This window comes from Oncorhynchus clarkii, chromosome 6 (assembly GCF_045791955.1).
Source record: "Oncorhynchus clarkii lewisi isolate Uvic-CL-2024 chromosome 6, UVic_Ocla_1.0, whole genome shotgun sequence".
In the NCBI taxonomy this organism is placed as follows: Eukaryota; Metazoa; Chordata; class Actinopteri; order Salmoniformes; family Salmonidae; genus Oncorhynchus; species Oncorhynchus clarkii.
The window spans coordinates 38,087,778-38,109,761 of NC_092152.1; the positions used below are offsets into that span (position 1 = coordinate 38,087,778).

At 44.1% G+C, this 21,984-nt stretch overlaps 1 protein-coding gene across 3 annotated transcripts in view; it reads right to left on the reverse strand.

The window, feature by feature from the left end:
* Positions 1-4,017: 4,017 nt before the first annotated feature.
* LOC139411096 (lysyl oxidase homolog 2B-like) overlaps positions 4,018-21,984 on the reverse strand; it is a 67,246-nt gene continuing 49,279 nt past the window's right edge. For all 3 annotated transcript variants that reach the window (XM_071156943.1, XM_071156945.1, XM_071156944.1), the window contains exons 6-14: positions 16,953-17,136; positions 13,869-14,020; positions 11,841-12,008; positions 10,587-10,752; positions 10,031-10,271; positions 9,291-9,406; positions 8,740-8,876; positions 8,320-8,431; positions 4,018-5,629 (exon numbers count right to left, since the gene is read on the reverse strand). In XM_071156943.1, coding sequence (XP_071013044.1) covers positions 5,559-5,629; positions 8,320-8,431; positions 8,740-8,876; positions 9,291-9,406; positions 10,031-10,271; positions 10,587-10,752; positions 11,841-12,008; positions 13,869-14,020; positions 16,953-17,136 — 1,347 coding nt within the window. In that variant the 3' untranslated portion in view covers positions 4,018-5,558. The remainder of the gene's footprint in view (positions 5,630-8,319; positions 8,432-8,739; positions 8,877-9,290; positions 9,407-10,030; positions 10,272-10,586; positions 10,753-11,840; positions 12,009-13,868; positions 14,021-16,952; positions 17,137-21,984) is intronic.

Below are 21,984 nucleotides of genomic sequence, written 5' to 3' on the forward strand. Positions count from 1 at the left end.
GTCATTAGACTATTCTCCATGAGAATTAGAGTGAAAAGTGGTGGATCAATCCCCTTAGCCCTCATAGGTAAACATGCCTGTTACATGTTAAGTACACTCAGTGACTTTAAAACATCCAAGTAATAAAATAAACCACCATAAGAGACTTTATCATATGTCACATTACCATCCTGAAACCTCTACACATGGTCACAATGGTGTAAAAACAAATAAAAGATGTCAATATCATTGACCCTCTATTCACTTATTTAACCTTCAAGAGGGAACTTTCTGCTGATTCATAATCTCAATCAGTCTTGACACTGGTTCAAATAGTCTTCCTGCCCTTGACCTAATACGACCCCGACTACCTTCAACTGCATAAGGGGTAACAGTGTTGTGTACTGTTGCAATAGTGGGTCTGTCAACACAGTCAGTGCGTAACTGATCAGGTAAGGAATTTGGTAGGTCAGGACGGATATCGTAAGCAGACTGGTCAATTAGCTCACTCACTACACTGTTACGGTCTTGGTCAGATTCTTGAAGACTCTCTGATCGAGGCAGACCTTCCAGCTGCAGTATATCATCCACAGAATCCAAAGGTGGAATATCCTGAGCATCCAAGGATCGCACATCACCCTCCAGGCTTGTCACCTGTTCTTTCAGAAGGCAACTCCGACACCCACACTTTTGTTCTGTACTCAGCACCATCATCCACTGCAGTGTCCATGGCAGCTGAGACCACAAGGCTGTCATTCATGTCCACAGACTCTGTTAATCCAGACATGTCTGTTCCATCATCAACGGCAGCATGGGGAAGAGGAAGAAAGTTGACTGGCATTATCAGGTTGCGATGTACCGTCTTCTCCTGTTCAGTGGAGCTGTTCTGAATCTTAAAAGTGTGACTGTCAGCATTCAATCCAGTGACAAGGTAGACAGTATCCTCCCAACGGTCAACGAGCTTCCGCTTTCCTCGCTCCCCCTTGTTAGCCAGCAATACTCGATCCCCAATCTCCACTGGTGCGTGCTCCTCTGACTCTTCTGTCATAAAGGTCAGCATGCCTCTTCAACTGCTTCACTGCAGATGCCTGTGCTGCATTCATGGCTTCTTTCAGATCTCTCCTCAAAGACTGAACAAACCGGTCATAGAGAACCCAGAAGTTGTCGACTATGACAGAGCCAAAGACTGTCAACAGGCAGTCTTGGCGTCCTCCCAAACATTAGCAGGAAAGGGGCAAAGCCTGTGGTCTCGTGGATTGTACAATTGTACGCAAACGTGAGGGACTTGAGTGCCTGAGGCCATCTGTGCCTTGCTCTCGTCGGCAGGGCCCGGATCATGTTTCCCAACATCCTATTCATCCTTTCGCAGGACCCGTTCCCCTTCGGATGGTACTGTGTGAGACTTCTGAACACCTGCAACACTCAACAGTTCGGCTATTAAAGCGCCCTCAAAGTTGGCTCCTTGGTCTGAGTGTATACGGCGAGGCATCCCGTGGACACAGAAATAGAAACTGATAAGCTACTGACTGGCTCGGACACAAGAAGGCATGAGCCAATTTGGTAAAGTGGTCAGTAACAACGAGCACATCCAAGGACTTGTTTGAAGAATCTTCTGCAGACCAGAAGTCTATGCACACTAGTTCAAGAGGCTCAGTTGTTATTATGCTCTCAAGAGGAGCTCTTGCTTCCGGATCAGGAGTCTTGCTCACCACGCATCTCCTGCAGCACTTCACATAAGCTTTTACCTACCTCCCTCTCCAGGCCATGCCAGAAGAACCTCTGTCTTGTCAGGTAGACTGTTCTCTGTTGGCCCTGGTGGCCAGCTTCATCATGGACACCCTTCAACACCATTGCGTTCACGGAGGCTGGAACCACATACAGATACGTTTTCCACTTTGTAACCACATTCTTCGAAACACGATACACATCTTCATGGTCAACTTGTCCCAACTTCTGAGAAGACACAAAACCTCAACACTCTCATGGGCACGCTCTCTCAGGGATGGTCTTCTCCCCCTCTCCACAAAGAAGGTGACTCTGCTGATCACGCTGCTTACTCATCAGTAGGTCGTGTGGCAGAACATCGACATTGGTCTGCTCTGATGGCATAACAGCCTGTGGCAGCTGTGGCAACAGCAGTGCATGTGAGCCCACTTCACCCACCCAGCACCTGTGTGAATGAAGAACAGCTGCAACTTCATGTCTTGATAAAGCACCAGATGGGGAGGGGTCAACAGTAGTCTGACAGCTAATGACCACTTCTTCTGAGTCAGAGGCTTTGTTCAAGGGGTGGCTGGACCAGCGAAACACATCTTGTACTGTCTGTGCGCACAGCGTTAGCTTCAGCTAGTACGGTCTCGTACGGGACCCTTGTCAGGCGATGGAGTGCACTGGGTCATACGAAGGGCTCTCTGCTCAAAGCATCTGCAACAACATTTATTTTTCCAGGGATGTCCTTGATGTCAAACTCGTACGGTGGCAGCTTGGCGACCCATCTCTGTTTACAAGCATCAAGCTTTGCTTTGGTCAGAATGTATGTCAGAGATGGGACTCGGGCCTTTAGCTAAATCAACGGAGGGATTTCTGCGTATGCCCACTTTAACAACATCGCGGGCCCTTCCCATAACCTCAACTGCTTGGTCCATCACAGATACGCCCCTCTTACGCATGTAAACCATGACCATATCCTCCCACTCATGCACTGTGCACTTTTCAGAGCCATCCCCCCGAAAGTACACCGGTTCCCTGATATGACTTCAATACCAGGTTCAGGCCTGACACATCCATACCCCTAGCTGCATGCATTCCCCATACTATTGTCCCCAACATGTCCAACAATTGCCTTTGACCCCAAACAGGAGGAAATGTTCTCCCCAATGGAATGACCAATCTGCTGTACTATGTCTGCTATGAAACCCATGGAGACCTCCCCACTCCATGTATTAGGCAAAACTCTTTCATACACATCCTTGGGCGTTTCCGTGGGTAAACTATCATTAAAACCCTCCAGTTTAGGCATAGTTGTAGAAGAAACTGGAATTTTGGCTGAACCCCTACCAACAGATGGTGACAGATTAAATGTTAGGAAACCCCTACCTCTCCCAACACCTTCCATCTTAACAATGGGAAATCAACACACTAATAACAAATTTAAATAGCAAAGAAAGTATATATATTTTTTAACCTCATGTCAAAATCTAACATATCTAGTACACTGGTAAAACTCACCCTACTTATATCAGATATACGTTAGAATTGCAAATAAACAAGTAACACAAAAGTTATATTGTTTATCTGTGGAGAGTCTCAGCCAGAGAAATCATCAATTTCGATAATTAAAACGCTGCAGTAGCGCCCTCCTGTGGCAAAATGCGATATCGCCATAAACTGCACCAGCAACGTCTTATTTGACTCTTCAACGGCAACCATGGCGAAGTTCTGGGATGGAAATACAGCGACGGATGATCCGATCCAGAAGAACGGTCACGGCACCACTGTAACAGTACTCTTCTTGCGTTGTGTACAATCAATCATCGACACGAGCTGCAACTTGTAGCACCAGTCATGGAGCTTTTCTGATAAACAGCACAAAATTGCACATCATGCAATGCACTGTTCACCATCCAACTCTGCACGTGATGCACACTGGTTTGGTGCTTGTCCACTGGGTAATGTAGTTAACAAAATAATATAACAATTGCAATATACAATATAATATTTTGAACAATGTCCCTGATAGAAACAGCACAAAATTTACCCCCCCGCCCCCCCCCCCTACCCCCACCTACCCCCACCAGACATAGTATGTTGCTAGCTAGTATTAGCTGGAATTCTCTACAACAAAATGCATAACAAATATGCACCAAAAAACTGGGGGACTTTTCCCGTTGGTTTTTCCCATTGGTCCCAGGATTCAAACTGGCAACCCTCCAGTTGCTGGCTCGGCTCTCTAGCCTGCCGCCCCCTGACATGTGTGATGAAGGTGGCATGAGGCCTAATTTAAATGTATAGATCTGAAAATACAACCGACAACTTTGATTTGTTTGCTCATTAAATCTTACCTTTAATATAGTTAACAAAGCAAATTATGGATTTAAACACTCCAATCAAGTATACAGTTAGCATACATAACATACTTTAGCGATTCAGCTGTCACTGTACTGTACCCTCATAAAACAGAGGATGACAGTTGGGTAGCACCATTATAAAAAGTACAATAAAATGAGACACTCGCACACACATTATTGTAAAAGAAAAAAACAAAGAAAAAAAATGATTTGAAAATCCCTGACTTTTACAACAATAAGTTACTTATGGAAAATATGAGATTGTTCATGAATGTCAAAGGAAACATGTATTTTCTCACTATAAGGCACTGAGGGGGATTAGTTGTATCCCTCCATTTTAACTACCGTACCACCACCACTCTGTTGTGGTGTGGAGCAGACTAATGTCTGCTATTTGGTCACAGTTTTTACAATGGAAAAGGAACTTTTCAGGCACTTGGGACTGGTACTGGGTTTATTACAGATGTCAGAGTGAGAGAACACCACAGAATAACTTCAAATAGAGCATACTGATGACATCTGAGGGAGTACCCTGTACCACAGATGAAAAGATTGGTGAGGGTAACAACCCTGCACTTCAAAATGATGTTGTCTAAATTTCCCAAGGAAGAGGAAATTGAATAAATTATGAAATCAACTTGCTGCACAATTCTAAGTGAGAAAAAAGGCACAGGACATCTCTTGGAATAAGACTGTTTGTTAAACATTTCCCAACAGTAATGCACTTACTGGCAGTTAGTTATTGCATCCTATTATGGTATTGTACTGTACTGTATCCTCAATAAGCATCTTCATTAAGCTACTCAGAGAGTAGCCTACATGAGGCACCTACTGCATAAAGCCATTACAAACTATTATTAGCTAATGATCAATAAAGTCTGTAGTGTTCCCAAATATGCCTTTGTTCATAGTCCAAGAGAGATAATTATTTGTCAGAGATATCCAAACTCCGGGAAAATTACCTTTTGAATTAACATTTTATCATATAAAAAAAAAGAAAGTGCGGCCGAATTCCCTTTATAATGCACTAATTTTGTCCAGGGCCCAAACATAGTGCACTATATAGGGAATAGGGTGCCATATGAGTCTCATCATCACCTCTAGTGGGGAGCAGTGGGGTTGTACATTTCATGTCTCTAACCCAAGCGTGACAGAGAAACTCTCAGTCCCGTATTGACCTCAACCAGAGAGCTGGGATTGGGAGAGGCTACCTGGTTCTGGGAAGACAGAAGGATACATCAAATGGTCTGCCTAAGAAGCAGAGGGGATGTCTGAAAGAGGTGGGCAGTGGGTTGCTTCTTTAGGCATAACCAATGAGTGCTGTCCATATACTGTGGCACTCCCCACTAGGAGGGTTCATAACAGCTGTAGGCGTGTATTGGCAACACAATAAAATAGTTATCCTGTATTGCTGACTGGGAGGGAGAGACAGGGGGAGAGAGCGAGGGGTTTGGGGGGCTTTTTGGCAGTCTCTCTGTGGTGGTGATGATTCTGTTCTCCTCTTTCATCCTTTTATCTGTGTATAACCTGGTTGTTCAGTAGCCCAGGGAAGGACTCCTCAGTCTCAGTGCTTAACGAACCACCTGGACACAGGAAAGGAGACAAATGTTCACCCAGTGTTACAATTCAAAATGTCACAACACTCTTAACGCATGACCCTTTTCAAACCAAAGTTCGTCAGACGTCTAAATGTCAAGATGAAAGCAAGTCCCACTGTTATATCTAGCTTAGCTGTAAAAGAACGCACATCGGCGCGGTTTCGCATTGTAGGTTTTATGACATGTGCCACTCATTCTGACAACCCATTCATACGTAAAGCAGCACACGGTCTTAAACCATAACAACCCACACTCTGACGTACAGCACGTCGTACCAGACATAACAATCCCACCTCCCCTTTCCAAAACCAGGGACTGGTACCAACGAAAAATGTCCATAGAACCTAGAGTGATGCCTGTAAGAAAGAAACATTAACCCTTAAACGGAAGAGGTAAACAACGACTCTCCAAACTAGACACTTCAGTCCATTAACCTGGAGGTTGGCGAAGACACCTAACGGAGCCTAAGAGGGAATGGAGGTTAAGTAGCCCTCCAGATGAGCGGGGCGAGTTCGTGCCCGCATAGGCCGTTCTTCAGCCGCCACCGCTTGTGGCTCTGGCCCTTCGGGAGCCCACAGAGGCTGGGACTCAGGTGGTAGTAGTGGAGGTCCATCAGGTGGTGTCTCTGTTTGTCTTGTTGAAACCCTGTTTCATTGTTCTTTGGTACCTGCCTGCTTTGCTTGGATGCGCCTAGTCGCCGGTGCTGCTACGCTCTGTGTTCTGAGTCTGTCCAGTGGCAGTTCCATCTCACGACCAAGCATGAGAGATCCCGGGGAGACCTGTGTTGTTGTGTGTTTGCTTGCTCTGTAGCGCATGAGAGTTTGGGTCAAGGCAGTACAGAACGTGCACCCCTAGACCAGGTGCGCTCTGATGCCGTTCTACAGCATTTGGTTGAAACGTTCCACCCCTTCTTTAGCTTGTTGGTTGTAGTAGGCCGTGCAGATGTGTTTGATTCCCTTGTTGCTGAGATAGGAGGAGAACTCGACAGTCAGTTGGAGCCCATTGTCCTTGGTGAGGGTGAGGGGTAGGCCCCACCTTGTGAACAGGCTGTCTAGGATGTCCATGATGGCCTGTGCTGTGACAGTTCCGACAGGAAGCACTTCTGGCCACTGAGTTCATACGCCACCACCAGGAAGCGCTGATGGTGAGGGACTGTGTGCCCATGGATCTCGCAACAGATGTCCAGGGGCGGGGAGGCCATGCGAGAGGCTGCAGGGGGGGGTTGGGCGGACCTTCCTGTTTTCCCACTGAGGAGGCATGCAGCACAATCCCTAAACAGGGCTTCAATGTCGTGGTTGATGCCTGGCCACCCCACAAGGTCTCGACACCTTCACTATGCCCAAGTGACCTTTGTGGGCTATGGATAGAACACGCGCATGCAGGCTACTCGGGACCACAATGCACAACCCTCGAGAGCCACAGACGTCTTCCCAGCAAGAAGGTTTGTGCTTCACCCTGGCAAAAGGCACCAGCTCTTCCGGCACACGTGCTGGCCATCCAGTGAGTATGTAGGTGTGCAGGGTAGACAGTGTGAGGTCCTGTTCCGATGCTTGCTTCAGTTCCTCCAGTTCAGTTCTCAGTTCCTGACACGGCTGGCTGAAGGGGAGCGAGTGTCAATGGAGCGTCAGAGGAGGTCTGCAACCATGTTATCCCTCCCCAGAGAGAACTTCAGCTGATAGTCATACTGTCTGAGGCGGTTGGCCCATCTGTGCAGCCGAAGTGGCTTGTGGCCAGTTCCTGAGGCTCACAGTAGCGTCGTGAGAGACTGGTGGTCAGTTCGGAGCGTGAACAGCCGGACGTATAGGTAGAGGTACCACTTTTTGCACGCCCAGACACAGGCCAGTGCTTCTCGTTTGACCACAGAGTACCATTACTTAGTGGGGCTCAGGGCCCTCGAAGCAAAGGCGATGGGCCTCTCAATGCCATTCTGCAGCTTTGAGAGGACAGCTCCAAGTGCTCCAGCTGAGGCTTCACAGGTGGCAATGGTGGGGCAGACGGGGTCAAAGTGAGCTAAGACTGGGGCTGTGGTGAGCTGGCTCCTCAGTGAGCGGACCGCGTCTGAGCAGGCCCGTGTTCAGGCACATGGCTCGTCCTTCTTGAGCTGCTGCCGAAGGGGCGCTGTGGTCTGAGGGTAGTGGGGCAGAAACCGGAGGTACTAGGCTGTCATGACCAAGAATGAGGCCACCTGAGAGGCAGAGGTAGGTTCTGGGATGCAGTGGACGACTTCAATGTTCGACATGAGTGGGCCAATGCCTTTGGCCGACAGGCGGACTCCCACAAACTCAACGTCTGGAGCTGTAAAGGTGCACTTTTCGCCGTTCAGGGTCAGGTTGTTTCACAGTAGAGGACTGAATACATCACTCTGACATTTTATGACATGTGCCACTCATTCTGACAACCCATTCATACGTAAAGCAGCACACTGTCGTAAGCCATTACAACATACAGTAACATACATAACACCCACGACAGCAGTTGTGTAGATCCATCAACTGCGTATGCCTCCACCAAAAATGAATGCCATATAGCTGGGTCAATATATCTTGACATTAGTCTACTTCTGAAAACATCTAACTTTCATTTAAGAGTGAAATGATCTTTTAATTCAAGGAGGGTGGTGGAACAATGCAGTAACACAGAATGTTCTACCAATGCTTGGTGCACCATTGCCTCACCATTATGACAGCTGTACATCCATATACGGTGGCCGTCGTATCTGCATCTGCACTTCATGAAGTTATTGGAGTAGTCGGACTCAGGCACCTCATAGTTAGGGTTAATAACAACCTGTGGGACAGAGGCAAATGCTGTGAGTGGCCATAGTGACAATCTAACAAGTGTCTGGCAGAGACAACTAGTCCAACATGGAGATGACGAGGAAGCCAATCCAACTCTACAACTAACAAAATACATAGTTTGCATACTACATGAGAACCTCAATCGATAACATAGAATAATAGTGGTGGCGGCCAAAATTGCACCCTATTCCCTATAGTGGACTACTTTTGACCAGAGCCCTATCAAACGTAGTGCACTATATGGGGAATAGGTTGCCATTTGGGAGTTTACAGCATGTAACCATTAAAGTCACTTACCTGGAATATGTAATCTCCGGGCTTAATGTCTGTGATGTCGATCCACTGGCAGTCAATATCATGTCTGTACGTATCCCAGCAGCCCACAGTGATGCCTTGTTCCCCAAAGTTGGCACACTCATATCTTTTCTCAACACCTGCCAAAGTTATAATCAATCAAAGACAAACAGGTAAGCACATACTTTTGCACGATGGATGCTTTTGTGAGTGACAGTTTGGCTATTGCTCGGAGTTGGATGGATATAGGCTGTATTATATTCCGCTTGGAGTGAGGAACACCGAGTAGACGAGGGCTTTCCACACTACTGAGCTGAACAGAGCGTAGCCTAACCTACTGAGAATGCCTATTTACACATCTGCCATAGTTACTGGAACCAGGCTGAAAGGAACGACGCGGCACAGTTTGGTTCAGGTTAGCATGATAGTGTAAAAAAGGGTCAAAGGTTGCCGGAGGGTGGCATGAATGGGGAAGTTGCATGGCCTCGGTCAAAAGTAGTGCACTGGGGAATAGGGTGCCATTTGGGGTGCAGCATGTCTCTCCGGGCTCTTACCCTCTTCACATTCGGTGTCCTCCAGACAGAAGCTGGCCTTGTGTCCCTCTGCCACCTTGGTGCCGTTGAGGCTGAGCAGGTCGTAGTGGGTGAACACCTCCATGCTGTGATAATGGCTGGACACAGAGAGAGACACGTTTATTCAACTAACCTCTAGTTTGCAATCGCAGTGCAATCGCAGTGCAATCACAGTGCCTAGTATATTCTCTCTGAAGCACAAGAGCTCGAGACACTGTTGAAACACATGGCACCAAGGCCAAAGAAACCGAAAATAAACATTTATTTTAAAAATTGTATATATTTAGTGATTCTATGTATAATCCCACAGGGCCGTTGGCAGAAGGCTGATTGGAGCGCCACTGCATGCTGTCATGTTTTGGCCACCTGAGGATACACCAAGGGTTTGATGTGTGTAGAGCTGGTGACTGTGTGAAGCTGCCAACATTGCACAGTTCATCCAATGCCTTGACCACAAACATCTGAGACATTTCAGTCCATGGTCAATTACAGGGCAGAGAACTTATGGAAATGGAAAACGTTCAGTGGAACTTTCTCTAAACATATCGTTTTTTTTGTTGCTTCTGACAGTTATTTCCAAACAGTGTTAAAATAACCAATCCTGTTGAGCGACACAACTGTGAGGTTAATAAATCACCAATTTAAACAACAACAAAAAAAGGAAATGATCATACAGTTTCACAGACAGACAAACAGACAGGAAAATCCATGGAGCTACTTGCCTGTGGCAGTCATGCCACACCCAGGAGTGGCGTTCAGCCTTGGGACGGAAGTCAGACTGCCCGTTGTTGTGGATCTGGGAGGAGAAGCGCAGCAGGCGGCGGTGAGAGCTGGCAGGGGTCTCACTGGAGGTGGTGGATAGGCAGTTCTCCTCATAGGCACACTGCAGCATGAACATGGGCCTGTCCTCCATATAGGTGGTCTGCTCCACTATCTGGGGGTTCAGCACCAGGTCAGGGGCAGCTGAGGGGAGAGCAGGGAGTTGTGGCGGTTACAGGTTCGAAATCAGACCATACTTTATCCTCACAATTTACTGTAACGTGTCGTCCTGCTGACTACGGAAATTACAATGTTACAGATCCGCACTCAAAAGATTGAAAGATGAGATTGCAGGTAGGATGAGCCTGAAGGATGCTTATAATAGCCATTAAGTCATAGTAGGCCAGGCGGGACAAATGCATGTTTTAGCATGCAAGCAATCATCCTCTTTCAATGCAAGACATCTAGTCCAGGCAGACGACTGTCTGTGAGGAAAAGACAGTATGAGTTCCCTCTTACTCTCTGAGCAAGAGACTCCGGCAGCATTGCGTCCCCCTCCTTTAGGACAGTTAAGATGAGCTCCATGGTGCAGGCACTGGGAAAGGGACATCTCAGTGCCAGAACATCGCACTCCACTCATCACCACAGGGTCAGCACTCACCTCCCCTGGCCAGTACCACGTCTCCTACAGGACAGGAACACAGCATGATAGCAGTCATTGAGTGGTTTAGATCAGACAGAGAATTTGTGGAATTTTGTCATAAGTTGTGTTTGCTATGCTAATATATTATTATATTTATATGTTCAAATAAGTAGTTGGATAATTCAACAGTACTTGTATGTAGATACCAGTAAGTGTAAATGAGTTGAAAAGTGTACCGGTAGTATTCACATTCACTATGGATTCAAGGAGGATAGCAAGACATACTCTATGGGCAAAGCAGTTTTTCTACCAACCACAAGAGGGTTGGTATCTATCTGCAACATTAAAGCTGATCTACCCCCTAAATGAAAAACTATTTTTTTTAAATATAAATATATATATATATTTTTTTTTACCACAAGAGGGGGCAACCTGTTCATTATCTCTCTAGCTATGCATTAGTGGCACTGTTCCTTGGCTTAGTTCTTCATTTATCCCTGAAGTGTAGCCATCACAAACATTAAAACCAACTACAGACTACAAAGTAGACAAGGTCTAATTGTATTCATACGTTGTGTTATATTGTAATTCAGGAGTAACAGTAATCATTCCTCATAAATCTCGGTTCTATAGCAACCATCATTTCCACCATTCCAAGGTTTACAGAGATTTCCCAAACCCACTATTACTGTTATCAAGCAGTCTAGTAAAAATCCATTTGACACAACAAATACTGTGCTGTCTGATGGGAAGGTCTGCGTAATGCTTCTCAGGTGCAAACAGTTAAGAGATGACGGTCCTACAACACCAGAGGAGGTATTTGTCACCCGTAGCAACTAGAGACACAGTTTTAGAAGACTGAATGAGGGCCCTAATTTGGGAAAGCTGTCATTTGGAACAGAATTGATGTCAAAAGGACAGATTACATGGTATGGGGGACAAGGATTTTTTTCTGATTCACAACAGGCTGATGACCTTTTTTCAGTAGGGTAACTGTACAGTGCTGTAATGCTGCGGAGAGCACTGCTGCATGTTCGGACAGGTCGTCAAAATTAGGAATTTGTTCTTAATTGATTTACCTGTATAAATAAAGGTTCAATAAATAGACATTTCAAAAAAACATTTCTCACCTGGAAGGCATTGCTGGCGAAGCCGAGGTCAAGCTGTCTGCACACGACCATAGCCTCGATGGTGCCCCAGCCATCACTGCACACCGTACCCCATGCCTGGGAGCCGTTCCTCTCCACCAGCACCTCCACACGCCCCTCGTTTGGGTTACGTCCCCCACTCAGACGCAGCTGCACAGAGAGACACATGAGAGGTATTTAGCTACAAACATACAGATAGCAGCAATAGGAATACTACTTTGTCATTACTGCAATATACAATGTTTATATTTTATGAAAGAAAGAAATGTACTGTAGGAAAATGTTAAATCTTATTGACTATAGTGATGAGAACAGCACATACAGTGGGGAGAACAAGTATTTGATACACTGCCGATTTTGCAGGTTTTCCTACTTACAAGGCATGTAGAGGTCTGTCATTTTTATCATAGGTACACTTCAACTGTGAAAGACGGAATCTAAAACAAAAATCCAGAAAATCACATTGTATGATTTTTAAGTAATTCATTTGCATTTTATTGCATGACATAAGTATTTGATCACCTACCAACCAGTAAGAAATCCGTCTCTTTAAAGTTTTTCTTTAAGAAGCCCTCCTGTTCTCCACTCATTACCTGTATTAACCGCACCTGTTTGAACTCGTTACCTGTATAAAAGACACCTGTCCACACACTCAATCAAACAGACTCCAACCTCTCCACAATGGCCAAGACCAGAGAGCTGTGTAAGGACATCAGGGATAAAATTGTAGACCTGCACAAGGCTGGGATGGGCTACAGGAGAATAGGCAAGCAGCTTGGTGAGAAGGTAACAACTGTTGGCGCAATTATTAGAAAATGGAAGAAGTTCAAGATGCCAGTCAATCACCCTCGGTCTGGGGCTCCATGCAAGATCTCACCTTGTGGGGCATCAACGATCATGAGGAAGGTGAGGGATCAGCCCAGAACTACACGGCAGGACCTGGTCAATAACCTGAAGAGAGCTGGGACCACAGTCTCAAAGAAAACCATTAGTAACACACTACGCCGTCATGGATTAAAATCCTGCAGCGCATGCAAGGTCCCCCTGCTCAAGCCAGCGCATGTCCAGGCCCGTCTGAAGTTTGCCAATGAACATCTGGATGATCCAGAGGAGGAATGGGAGAAGGTCATGTGGTCTGATGAGACAAAAATAAAGCTTTTTGGTCTAAACTTCACTCGCCGTGTTTGGAGGAAGAAGAAGGATGAGTACAACCCCAAGAACACCATCCCAACTGTGAAGCATGGAGGTGGAAACATCATTCTTTGGGCATGCTTTTCTCCAAAGGGGACAGGACGACTGCACCGTATTGAGGGGAGGATGGATGGGGACATGTATCGCAAGATCTTGGCCAACAACCTCCTTCCCTCAGTAAGAGCATTGAAGATGGGTCGTGGCTGGGTCTTCCAGCATGACAACGACCCGAAACACACAGCCAGGGCAACTAAGGAGTGGCTCCGTAAGAAGCATCTCAAGGTCCTGGAGTGGCCTAGCCAGTCTCCAGACCTGAACCCAATAGAAAATCTTTGGAGGGAGCTGAAAGTCCGTATTGCCCAGTGACAGCCCCGAAACCTGAAGGATCTGGAGCAGGTCTGTATGGAGAAGTGGGCCAACATCCCTGCTGCAGTGTGTGCAAACCTGGTCAAGAACTACAGGAAACGTATGATCTCTGTAATTGCAAACAAAGGTTTCTGTACCAAATATTAAGTTCTGCTTTTCTGATGTATCAAATACTTATGTCATGCAATAAAATGCAAATTAATTACTTAAAAATCATTCAATGTGATTTTCTGGATTTTTGTTTTAGATTCCGTCTCTCACAGTTGAAGTGTACCTATGATAAAAAATTACAGACCTCTACATGCTTTGTAAGTAAGAAAACCTGCAAGATCGGCAACAGTGTATCAAATACTTGTTTTCCCCACTGTAAAGTCTCCATTAAAGATAGTCAGGTAAAGAGCACAGGCTAACACACAGACACACGCACACAGACACAAGCACACAGACACTCACCCTCTCCTGGAAGCCCATTGCTGGGACGTTACACCTCACGGCTGCATCCTCCTCATGGCTGCAGCCCAGCGACTCTTTGTTGAAGAAGCACTCTGTGATGGACTTCTCAAAGCCAGAGCACTCAATCTCATTCATATGGACTGGGCCCATGCCTGGGAAACACACAAAGAAGAATTATACTGGTAAGAGATGGGGCAGAGACTCTTGGAGTTGACACTCTCCCAGATGTTCAGGGAAGCTAAAACAACAGTTGAGTGTGGCCAAAAACGGTGTGGTTCCACGTTGACATGTAAATGGAACTGTGGTGAATCTAAGTCAAAGTCCAAGACTCTCTTGTTTCAGTCAACAAGCTCATGGGAGACCACGCATTTGAATGCATTGCAGGATTGCAGGGTCTTGTCAACACTTTTTTTAGATGAGTTTCATTATTGAAGGTTAAAGAGGATGTTTTCATGTCTGTTCTAGCTGGTCTGCTATTAAGATGTGTCTTTCTGTAACTTATTTTCCTGGAGGCCTTAGATACAGTGATAGTGTTCCTTTCTCCTTGACAGTAGTAAATCATGTGGGGAAAATATTTTTGTCCAGAATTCTCTCTGGATGCTTCTCAAATGGCACCCATTTCGTCACTGTCTGATGAAAACCTTGTAATAAAATGTTTGCCGATTTAATTTACTTTTATACACATTTATTGAAAGCAGTAACTCCCTTCAATGAACACTGAACATGTCAGGACTCCAGGACCCCAAAAAATGTATAAAAAGAAACTCCAAACGTTTCAGAAATGTTTGTTTGTTAATGGGAAAATTGTATGTTTTGAAAAGTTCCTGTTTTGGAGATAAGAGGTTTTCATCAGACAGCAACGATATAGTGTACTACTTTTCGTCAAAGGTAGGGACTATGTAAGAGATAGGGTGCCATTTGAAACTTAGCCCATATGCTGTTTCCATGTTCCATAATGTGCCATTATTCTGTAATTTACTACTCCTTTTTTTCAGTCTCATGCCTGTGTGGACTAGCTCGGAGATAAAATTAATAATAGCTGTACCTATTCGGAAAACAGCAGTGTGCAATTCCTTTCAACCCTGTTATAGTGTCCTGTGTAGCTCAGCATGGCCCTTCAGCCTCACTGAAAATAGGTGAATTATTTAAAGACACAGTTAAATCAAATCAAACTTTGTCACATACGCCGAATACAACAAGTGTAGACCTTACCGTGAAATGCTTGCTTACAAGCACTTAACCAACAGTGCAGTTCAAATAAACTAAAGTAACACAATAAAACAACAATAACGAGGCTATATACAGGGAGTACCGGTACCAAGTCAGTGTGTGGGGGTACAGGTCAGTTAATTTGGTCATTTGTACATGTAGATAGGGGTGAAGTGACTATGCACAGATAATAAACAGTGGGTTGCAGAAGTGTACAAAACAAATGGGGGGGTGGGGGATGATGTATATAGTCCAGTGGGCATTTGATTAGTTGTTCAGCAGACTTATGGCTTGGAGGTAGAAGCTGTTAAGGAGCCTTTAGGTCCTAGACTTGGTGCTCTGGTACCGCTTGCCGTGCGGTAGCAGAGAAAACAGTCTATGACTTGGGTGACTGGATTCTCTGACAATGTTATGGGCTTTCCTCTGACACTGCCTATTATATAAATCCTGGATGGCAGGAAGTTTGGCCCCAGTGATGTACTGGGCCGTACGCACTATCCTCTGTAGCGCCTTACGGCCAGATGCCGAGCAGTTGCCATACCAGGCAGTGATGTAACTGGTCAGGATGCTCTCAATGGTGAAGCTGTAGAACTTTGAGGATCTGGGGACCCATGCCAAATCTTTTCAGTCCCCTGAGGCCTGAGGAGGAAAAGGTTTTGTTGTGCCCTCTTCACGACTGTCTTGGTGTGTTTGGACCATGATAGTTCGATGGTGATGTGGACACTAAGGAGCGTGAAACTCTCGACCCGCTCCACTACAGCCCTGTCGATGTTAACGATTACAGTTACTGTAAGATCTGCTGAATACCTCATTTTGACTGTGAGTCAGCGATACCTACTGTATATGGGGAGGGTCCATGCCTTTATGCCTCCGTTATTGGTCTGCCTCTGCAGAAAAAAACATATCCATGGTAACTAATATCCCCGCAGGTAACACTGAGTGAGAGAAAACTGGTCAGTAAATAGTATGTCCTCGTTTTGGCAAGGCCCATGTCCCTGGAGGGAAAGATGAGGTCTAGAATAAGGGAGTGGATACATGATGTACTCTTTAAATATAGCATTTCTCTCCACTACAGCCTTTCAATTACAGTCCTGGAATATGGCAAGTACGGCCTTGCATTGTTCAGCTCACTGTGACTCTGAGCCTGTATTCACAAAGAATCAGAGTAGAAATGCTGATCGAGGAACAGGTCCCCCTTTTTCATGTTATCTCAGTCATTATGATCCAAAAGGCCAAACGTATCCTAGATCAGCACTGCTACTCTGTGAAGCTTTATGAATATGGGCTCCGAACTGCAGAGAACAAATAACAAGTTTAACTGATCCATTCCATTTCTATAACCCAGCCTGATCCGGTCCTCCAGCAGACTTCCTGTTTTTCAGGTCAGGGTTAGTGACGGCTCAAAAAGTCGGCAAATAAGGGATAGTATTACAGACTGTTAGATCTTTTGGACATTTGGTGAACACATGTAGTTCTAAAGCTACAGTACACAATGAAGCTGTTCATGTAGATGTTTCTTTGTATTCCAGGAATTCAAGTGGTTATCTTTTGCGCAGTTAGGCCAATGTTGTTTGATTGACTGTTGATTGAAAATGGTGAAACAAACCCAATACTCTTGGACAGCTACTCTAAAAATGACCAGTCAAACTTGCATGACCTCTAATCTGATTTTGATGACCTATGCAATAACAAAGGTTTGTTTTTAATCTATTCAAGGCCTTTTACATAGAGCAAACATTATAATAGTCCACTTCATCTTCAGCCCAGTCCACTGCTAGTCTGACCAATATGTTGGAATGCCCATCATGTACTTGGCCAGATGTAATGTTGTGATTGGCACTGTTATTGTAAGTAGGACTGAGTTCCAATCCCTACCCTGTCCAAGCCGACCACCAGACAGGGCCTCCTTGGCACTCCCGAAGCCCAGCTCTCGACACACCACCGTGGCTGACAGGAGGCTCCAATTATCATCACAGATGGTTCCCCACTCGCCGTTCTTTAGCACCTCCACACGACCTTCCCCTACGATGGCCCCACCTCGCAGACGCACCAACGTTTGCTGCAGGAACAAGCGGGAGATCAGACTCATAGTAGGCTGAGTTATTCGAACACCCAAAGCAAGGCATATGCATTAAGTCACATGAACACATATTGAAATATGAAAGACAACAGAAGGTACAGTAAGTAGACCTTACTGGTCCAACAAGCAGAAATACAGAGTTCAACTTTCCATAAATGAATGATTCCTTATTGAGAAATAAATAACTGTCTAGAGGTTGCCATCTATAAAGAGTTACAAAACCTCCGTTTTGAATTGGCTCTTTCCCAGACTTTCTGAGAAGCTAGAAGAACGATTGAGTGAGGGCTGTGAGGCTACAGACTGGGTAGCTCCAAGTTTACACCGTGGTACATGTTACTCCCATTTACAGTTTTGGCATATTGGAAGTGGACACATTAGTAGCATAACCGTATCTTATTTTCTCCGATATGTAATTACAGACAGCAATGCATAAGTGTTTGCATGCAGTTTGGGATTGACACTGATTTGTGGTTTGTGTTCCCATACCAAAAAAGGAAACTATAACCTATGTTTATTGCCAGTATACATATAATATTCTAAATAGGTATCTGAAAAACCTAAAATACCAAAGCCATCATAGAATGTTTACATATTCAAAAGCAGTAAGTATTTGAGTGATGCCTGAATATTTCTTAGGTGAACCTGTGGTAGGGAAAGAGGGAAATATGGTTTTGAAAATGGGATTGACAATTTGAACCAAAGCAGGGACAGGAATAGCATTCTCTAATGTAGAGAATTAGCTTAATAGCAGTGTGCCATATTAGCAGTGTGCCTAAACAACTCTGGCATCACAGCGAAGTCTTATTCTGCCTCAAGGCTTCTGCCTCAACTAGTTCAGGATCCTAATACTTCAGTGTCAAAATAATGCTTTGCCACTTGGAACAAACTGGTTGAATCAACGTTGTTTCAACATAATTTGTCAATATATTGTGATGTGGAATCTACGTAGAAAATATATTGGATTGATTTGGAAAAAGTAATCAATGTAAACTGTGGTTTTGAGGGTGAAATTTCAACCATAGGATTATGTCATCATGGTAACCAAATTTCAGCATAGACAAACCTTGTATAAAATAAGTTGAATTCGTACCTTTAAAACAACGTCAGATCATCAACATTATATCCACTATCAGAAAAATAGACTGGGCAGCACCTCCTACTGGAGAATGTATGTCTCCCAAAGAGAGTTTTAACCAAACCCAGTGCTGTTTATCTTTGATATTTGTCACAGACTATTAAAACCGGTTTTAAAACTTCTTACTGCTGAAATCCCGTTAACAGGATCGATTTTACAACAGCCAGTGAAAGTGCAGGACGCCAAATTCAAACAACAGAAATCTCATAATTAAAATTCCTCAAACATACAGTATTATACACCATTTTAAAGATACACTTGTTGTTAATCCCACCGCAGTGTCCGATGTCAACAAGGCTTTACAGCGAAAGCACACCATATGATTATGTTAGGTCAGCACCTAGTCACAGAAAAACACAGCCATTTTTCCAGCCAGAGAGGAGTCACAAAAAGCAGAAATAGAGATAAAAATTCATCACTAACCTTTGATGATCTTCATCAGATGACACTCATAGGACTTCATGTTACACAATACATGTATGTTTTCTTCAATAAAGTTCATATTTATATCAAAAAATCTCAGTTTACATTGGCGCGTTATGTTCAGTAATGTTTTGCTTCCAAAACATCCGGTGATTTTGCAGAGAGCCACATCAATTTACAGAAATACTCATCATAAATCTTGATGAAAATACAAATGTTATACATGGAATTAAAGATATACTTCTCCTTAATGCAACCGCTGTGTCAGATTTCAAAAAAGCTTTACGGAAAATGCACACCATGCAATAATCTGAGTACAGCACTCAGAGACCAAAACAAGCCATACAGAAAACCCGCCATGTTGTGAAGTCAACAGAAGTCAGAAATAGCATTATAAATATTCACTTACCTTTGATGATCTTCATCGGAATGCACTCCCAGGAATCCCAGTTCCGCAATAAATGTTTATTTTGTTCGATAAAGTCCATCATTTATGTCCAAATACCTCATTTTTGTTTGCATGTTTAGTTCACAAATCCAAATTCATGAGGTGCAGGCACTTAGTTCAGATGACAGTTCAATTACAGTTCGTAGAAACATGTCAAACGATGTATAGATTGAATCTTTATGATGTTTTTAACATAAATCTTCAATAATATTCCAACCGGACAATTCCTTTGTCTTTAGAAAGGAAAAGGAACACAGCTAGCACTCACGGGCGCGCACGACACTGAGCTCATGGCATTCTGCCAGACACCTGACTCAAACAGCTCTTATTCTCTCCCCCTTCACAGTAGAATCCTGAAACAAGGTTCTAGACTGTTGACATCTAGTGGAAGCCTTAGGAAGTACAATCGGACCAAATTTAACATTGTATATTGAATAGGCAAAGACTTGAAAACCTACAAACCTCAGATTTCCCACTTCCTGGTTGGATTTTTTCTCAGGTTTTTGCCTGCCATATGAGTTCTGTTCTACTCAGACATCATTCAAGCAGTTTTAGAAACTTCAGAGTGTTTTCTATCCAAATCTACTAATAATATGCATATCTTAGCTTCTGGGTCTGAGTAGCAGGCAGTTTACACTGGGCACCTTATTCATCCAAGCTACTCAATACTGCCCCCCAGCCATAAGAAGTTAAAACAAAAAACACTCTGAGTAGGTTTTAGGGTGATGCTAAGACACTGCCCAGACAAACTCTGAGCCAGGAGTAAAATCAACTCATAAATGTTTATTTCACCTGGTAATCACGACAGTTTGAGGTACAGCAAAGGAAAGATAGTGATGACGGTCAATGACATTGTTGCAAATGATGGGGAATAACTGTTACGCACGCCTCTATGAAGAGGGAACGCAACACCCTGCTACAACTAAACTCTCCGTTAAGTGAAAAAGGTATGGACTGTAGGTGCGAGTAAGGATGACAACAGGCAGAATGTGGTACCGTTTATCAGCTGCTTGAGGGATTTCAGGAAGCCATTTCCTGAAATAAACACATGCACAAACATAAACTACAACACATAACCTGGGGAACGTAACAATAACCAATTGCAACGAGGCATCGCAAGCTGGGAACTCTATAGCACGCTTCAGACAATCACGGTGAATGTGACTGTACATATTAATGTTGCAAGGGTAAAACGTTTGATATAATTTTGCTTGACACAATCATTTCTCTTAATTATCGCCTAATGTGTTGGCTTGCATAACTTTTTTTTTCTTTTTTCTGGTTGTTAAAAGCTGAATTTTGACAGTTTTACCATTATATCAACACACTTGTCACTACCGTTTAACAACCAATGAGGTATATAAACCCTGGATTGCTATTGCTATATATTGGCCATTGAGAGGCTTTGAAGCCACCGGTCGGCCATATGCGACTCATTTCAGGAAACTAGACTTATGTCGCACGTCACTACTTCACAGGAGAGCCATTTGAACGTAAACCGTTTTTTTTTAACCAAAATGCATTTTTTGGCAGAAATGCCTTCTGGAACATGTGAACTTTCATGTGCCGTAATAACAAACGTGTATGCCATCTATAAATACAAATAAAATTGTTAACAAGCCTAGTTGGTTTAGCCACAGAAAAATACATGATTGGCTGAGATAATGGGTGGGCTGGACATGCCGAGAGATGAGTTCGGATTGGTCTGCCATGTAGCATGCTTCTGTCTATAACATGAGCTGGTCAGTATGTGTAGGTAATCCTTTCTAACGCGGCTTGTTGAAAGATATAACGTAGTAGAACTGCAAAGCTGTTGCTCTCCACTTTCTGGAGGACTGAGTTTTGAAATCAGTGGAATGCACAGTGGAATTAGAGTATGATAGCTTAGGAGATGGAGAAAATTCTGGCGTTTGAATGCAAATATGCAGACGGAGTCGAAAAACGAACACCTGTATAAAAATTACATCTTCAAACTAAGGCAACCATGGCATCCATGACAGAGAGGGAGAAACATCCATCCATGTATACGGGTAAGATAGTCCAGCTAGCCTCCTTTTCAGATATTACACATTTCTAATTTTGTAAGAAAGTTGTTTTCATTCATAGTTAAAGCGTATTGTTAGCTAGCTATCTAACGTTAGCTGGCTGGCTGCCTAGCTAACATTACGTGTATGATTTGTGGAGTAATATTATTTGTATGTCAGAGCCATTTGCATTGCTAGTTATAGCTAACATTGAACCTGGTTGGTTAGCTATTTGGGGCGGCAGGTAGCCTAGTAATAGTGTTTTTTATTCAGTCCAAATTACGGTGCTCCGTGTAAAGGCACGGGGACGAAGGCCAAACAAACACGTACACAAAACACAGGGTTGAAACCCAAACAAAAGAGAGAGGAGTACCTCGAATGAATGCACACACGCACAATAATTAACACACAGGACGTGTCCTGTAATCATCTGCGCAATCCACAAGGACACAGAAACACAAAACACACAGCACAGGTACTCACACGCACCAACGGCCATTGTAACAATAATCGACAAGACCATGGAAACCAAAGGGCACATATATACAAATACTAATCAGTGGGAATAGGAGACAGGTGTGCGTGATGAAAATTCCGGAGGGATCCGTGACATTAGTCATAATTAGTCATCACATTTACATAAGTATTCAGACCCTTTACTCAATACAAATTTGTCCGCAAATACAGTCTTGAGTCTTCTAGGGTATGACAGTACAAGCTTGGCATTTGGGGAGTTTATCCCATTATTCTCTGCAGATCCTTTCAAGCTCTGCCAGGTAGGATGGGGAGTGCCACTG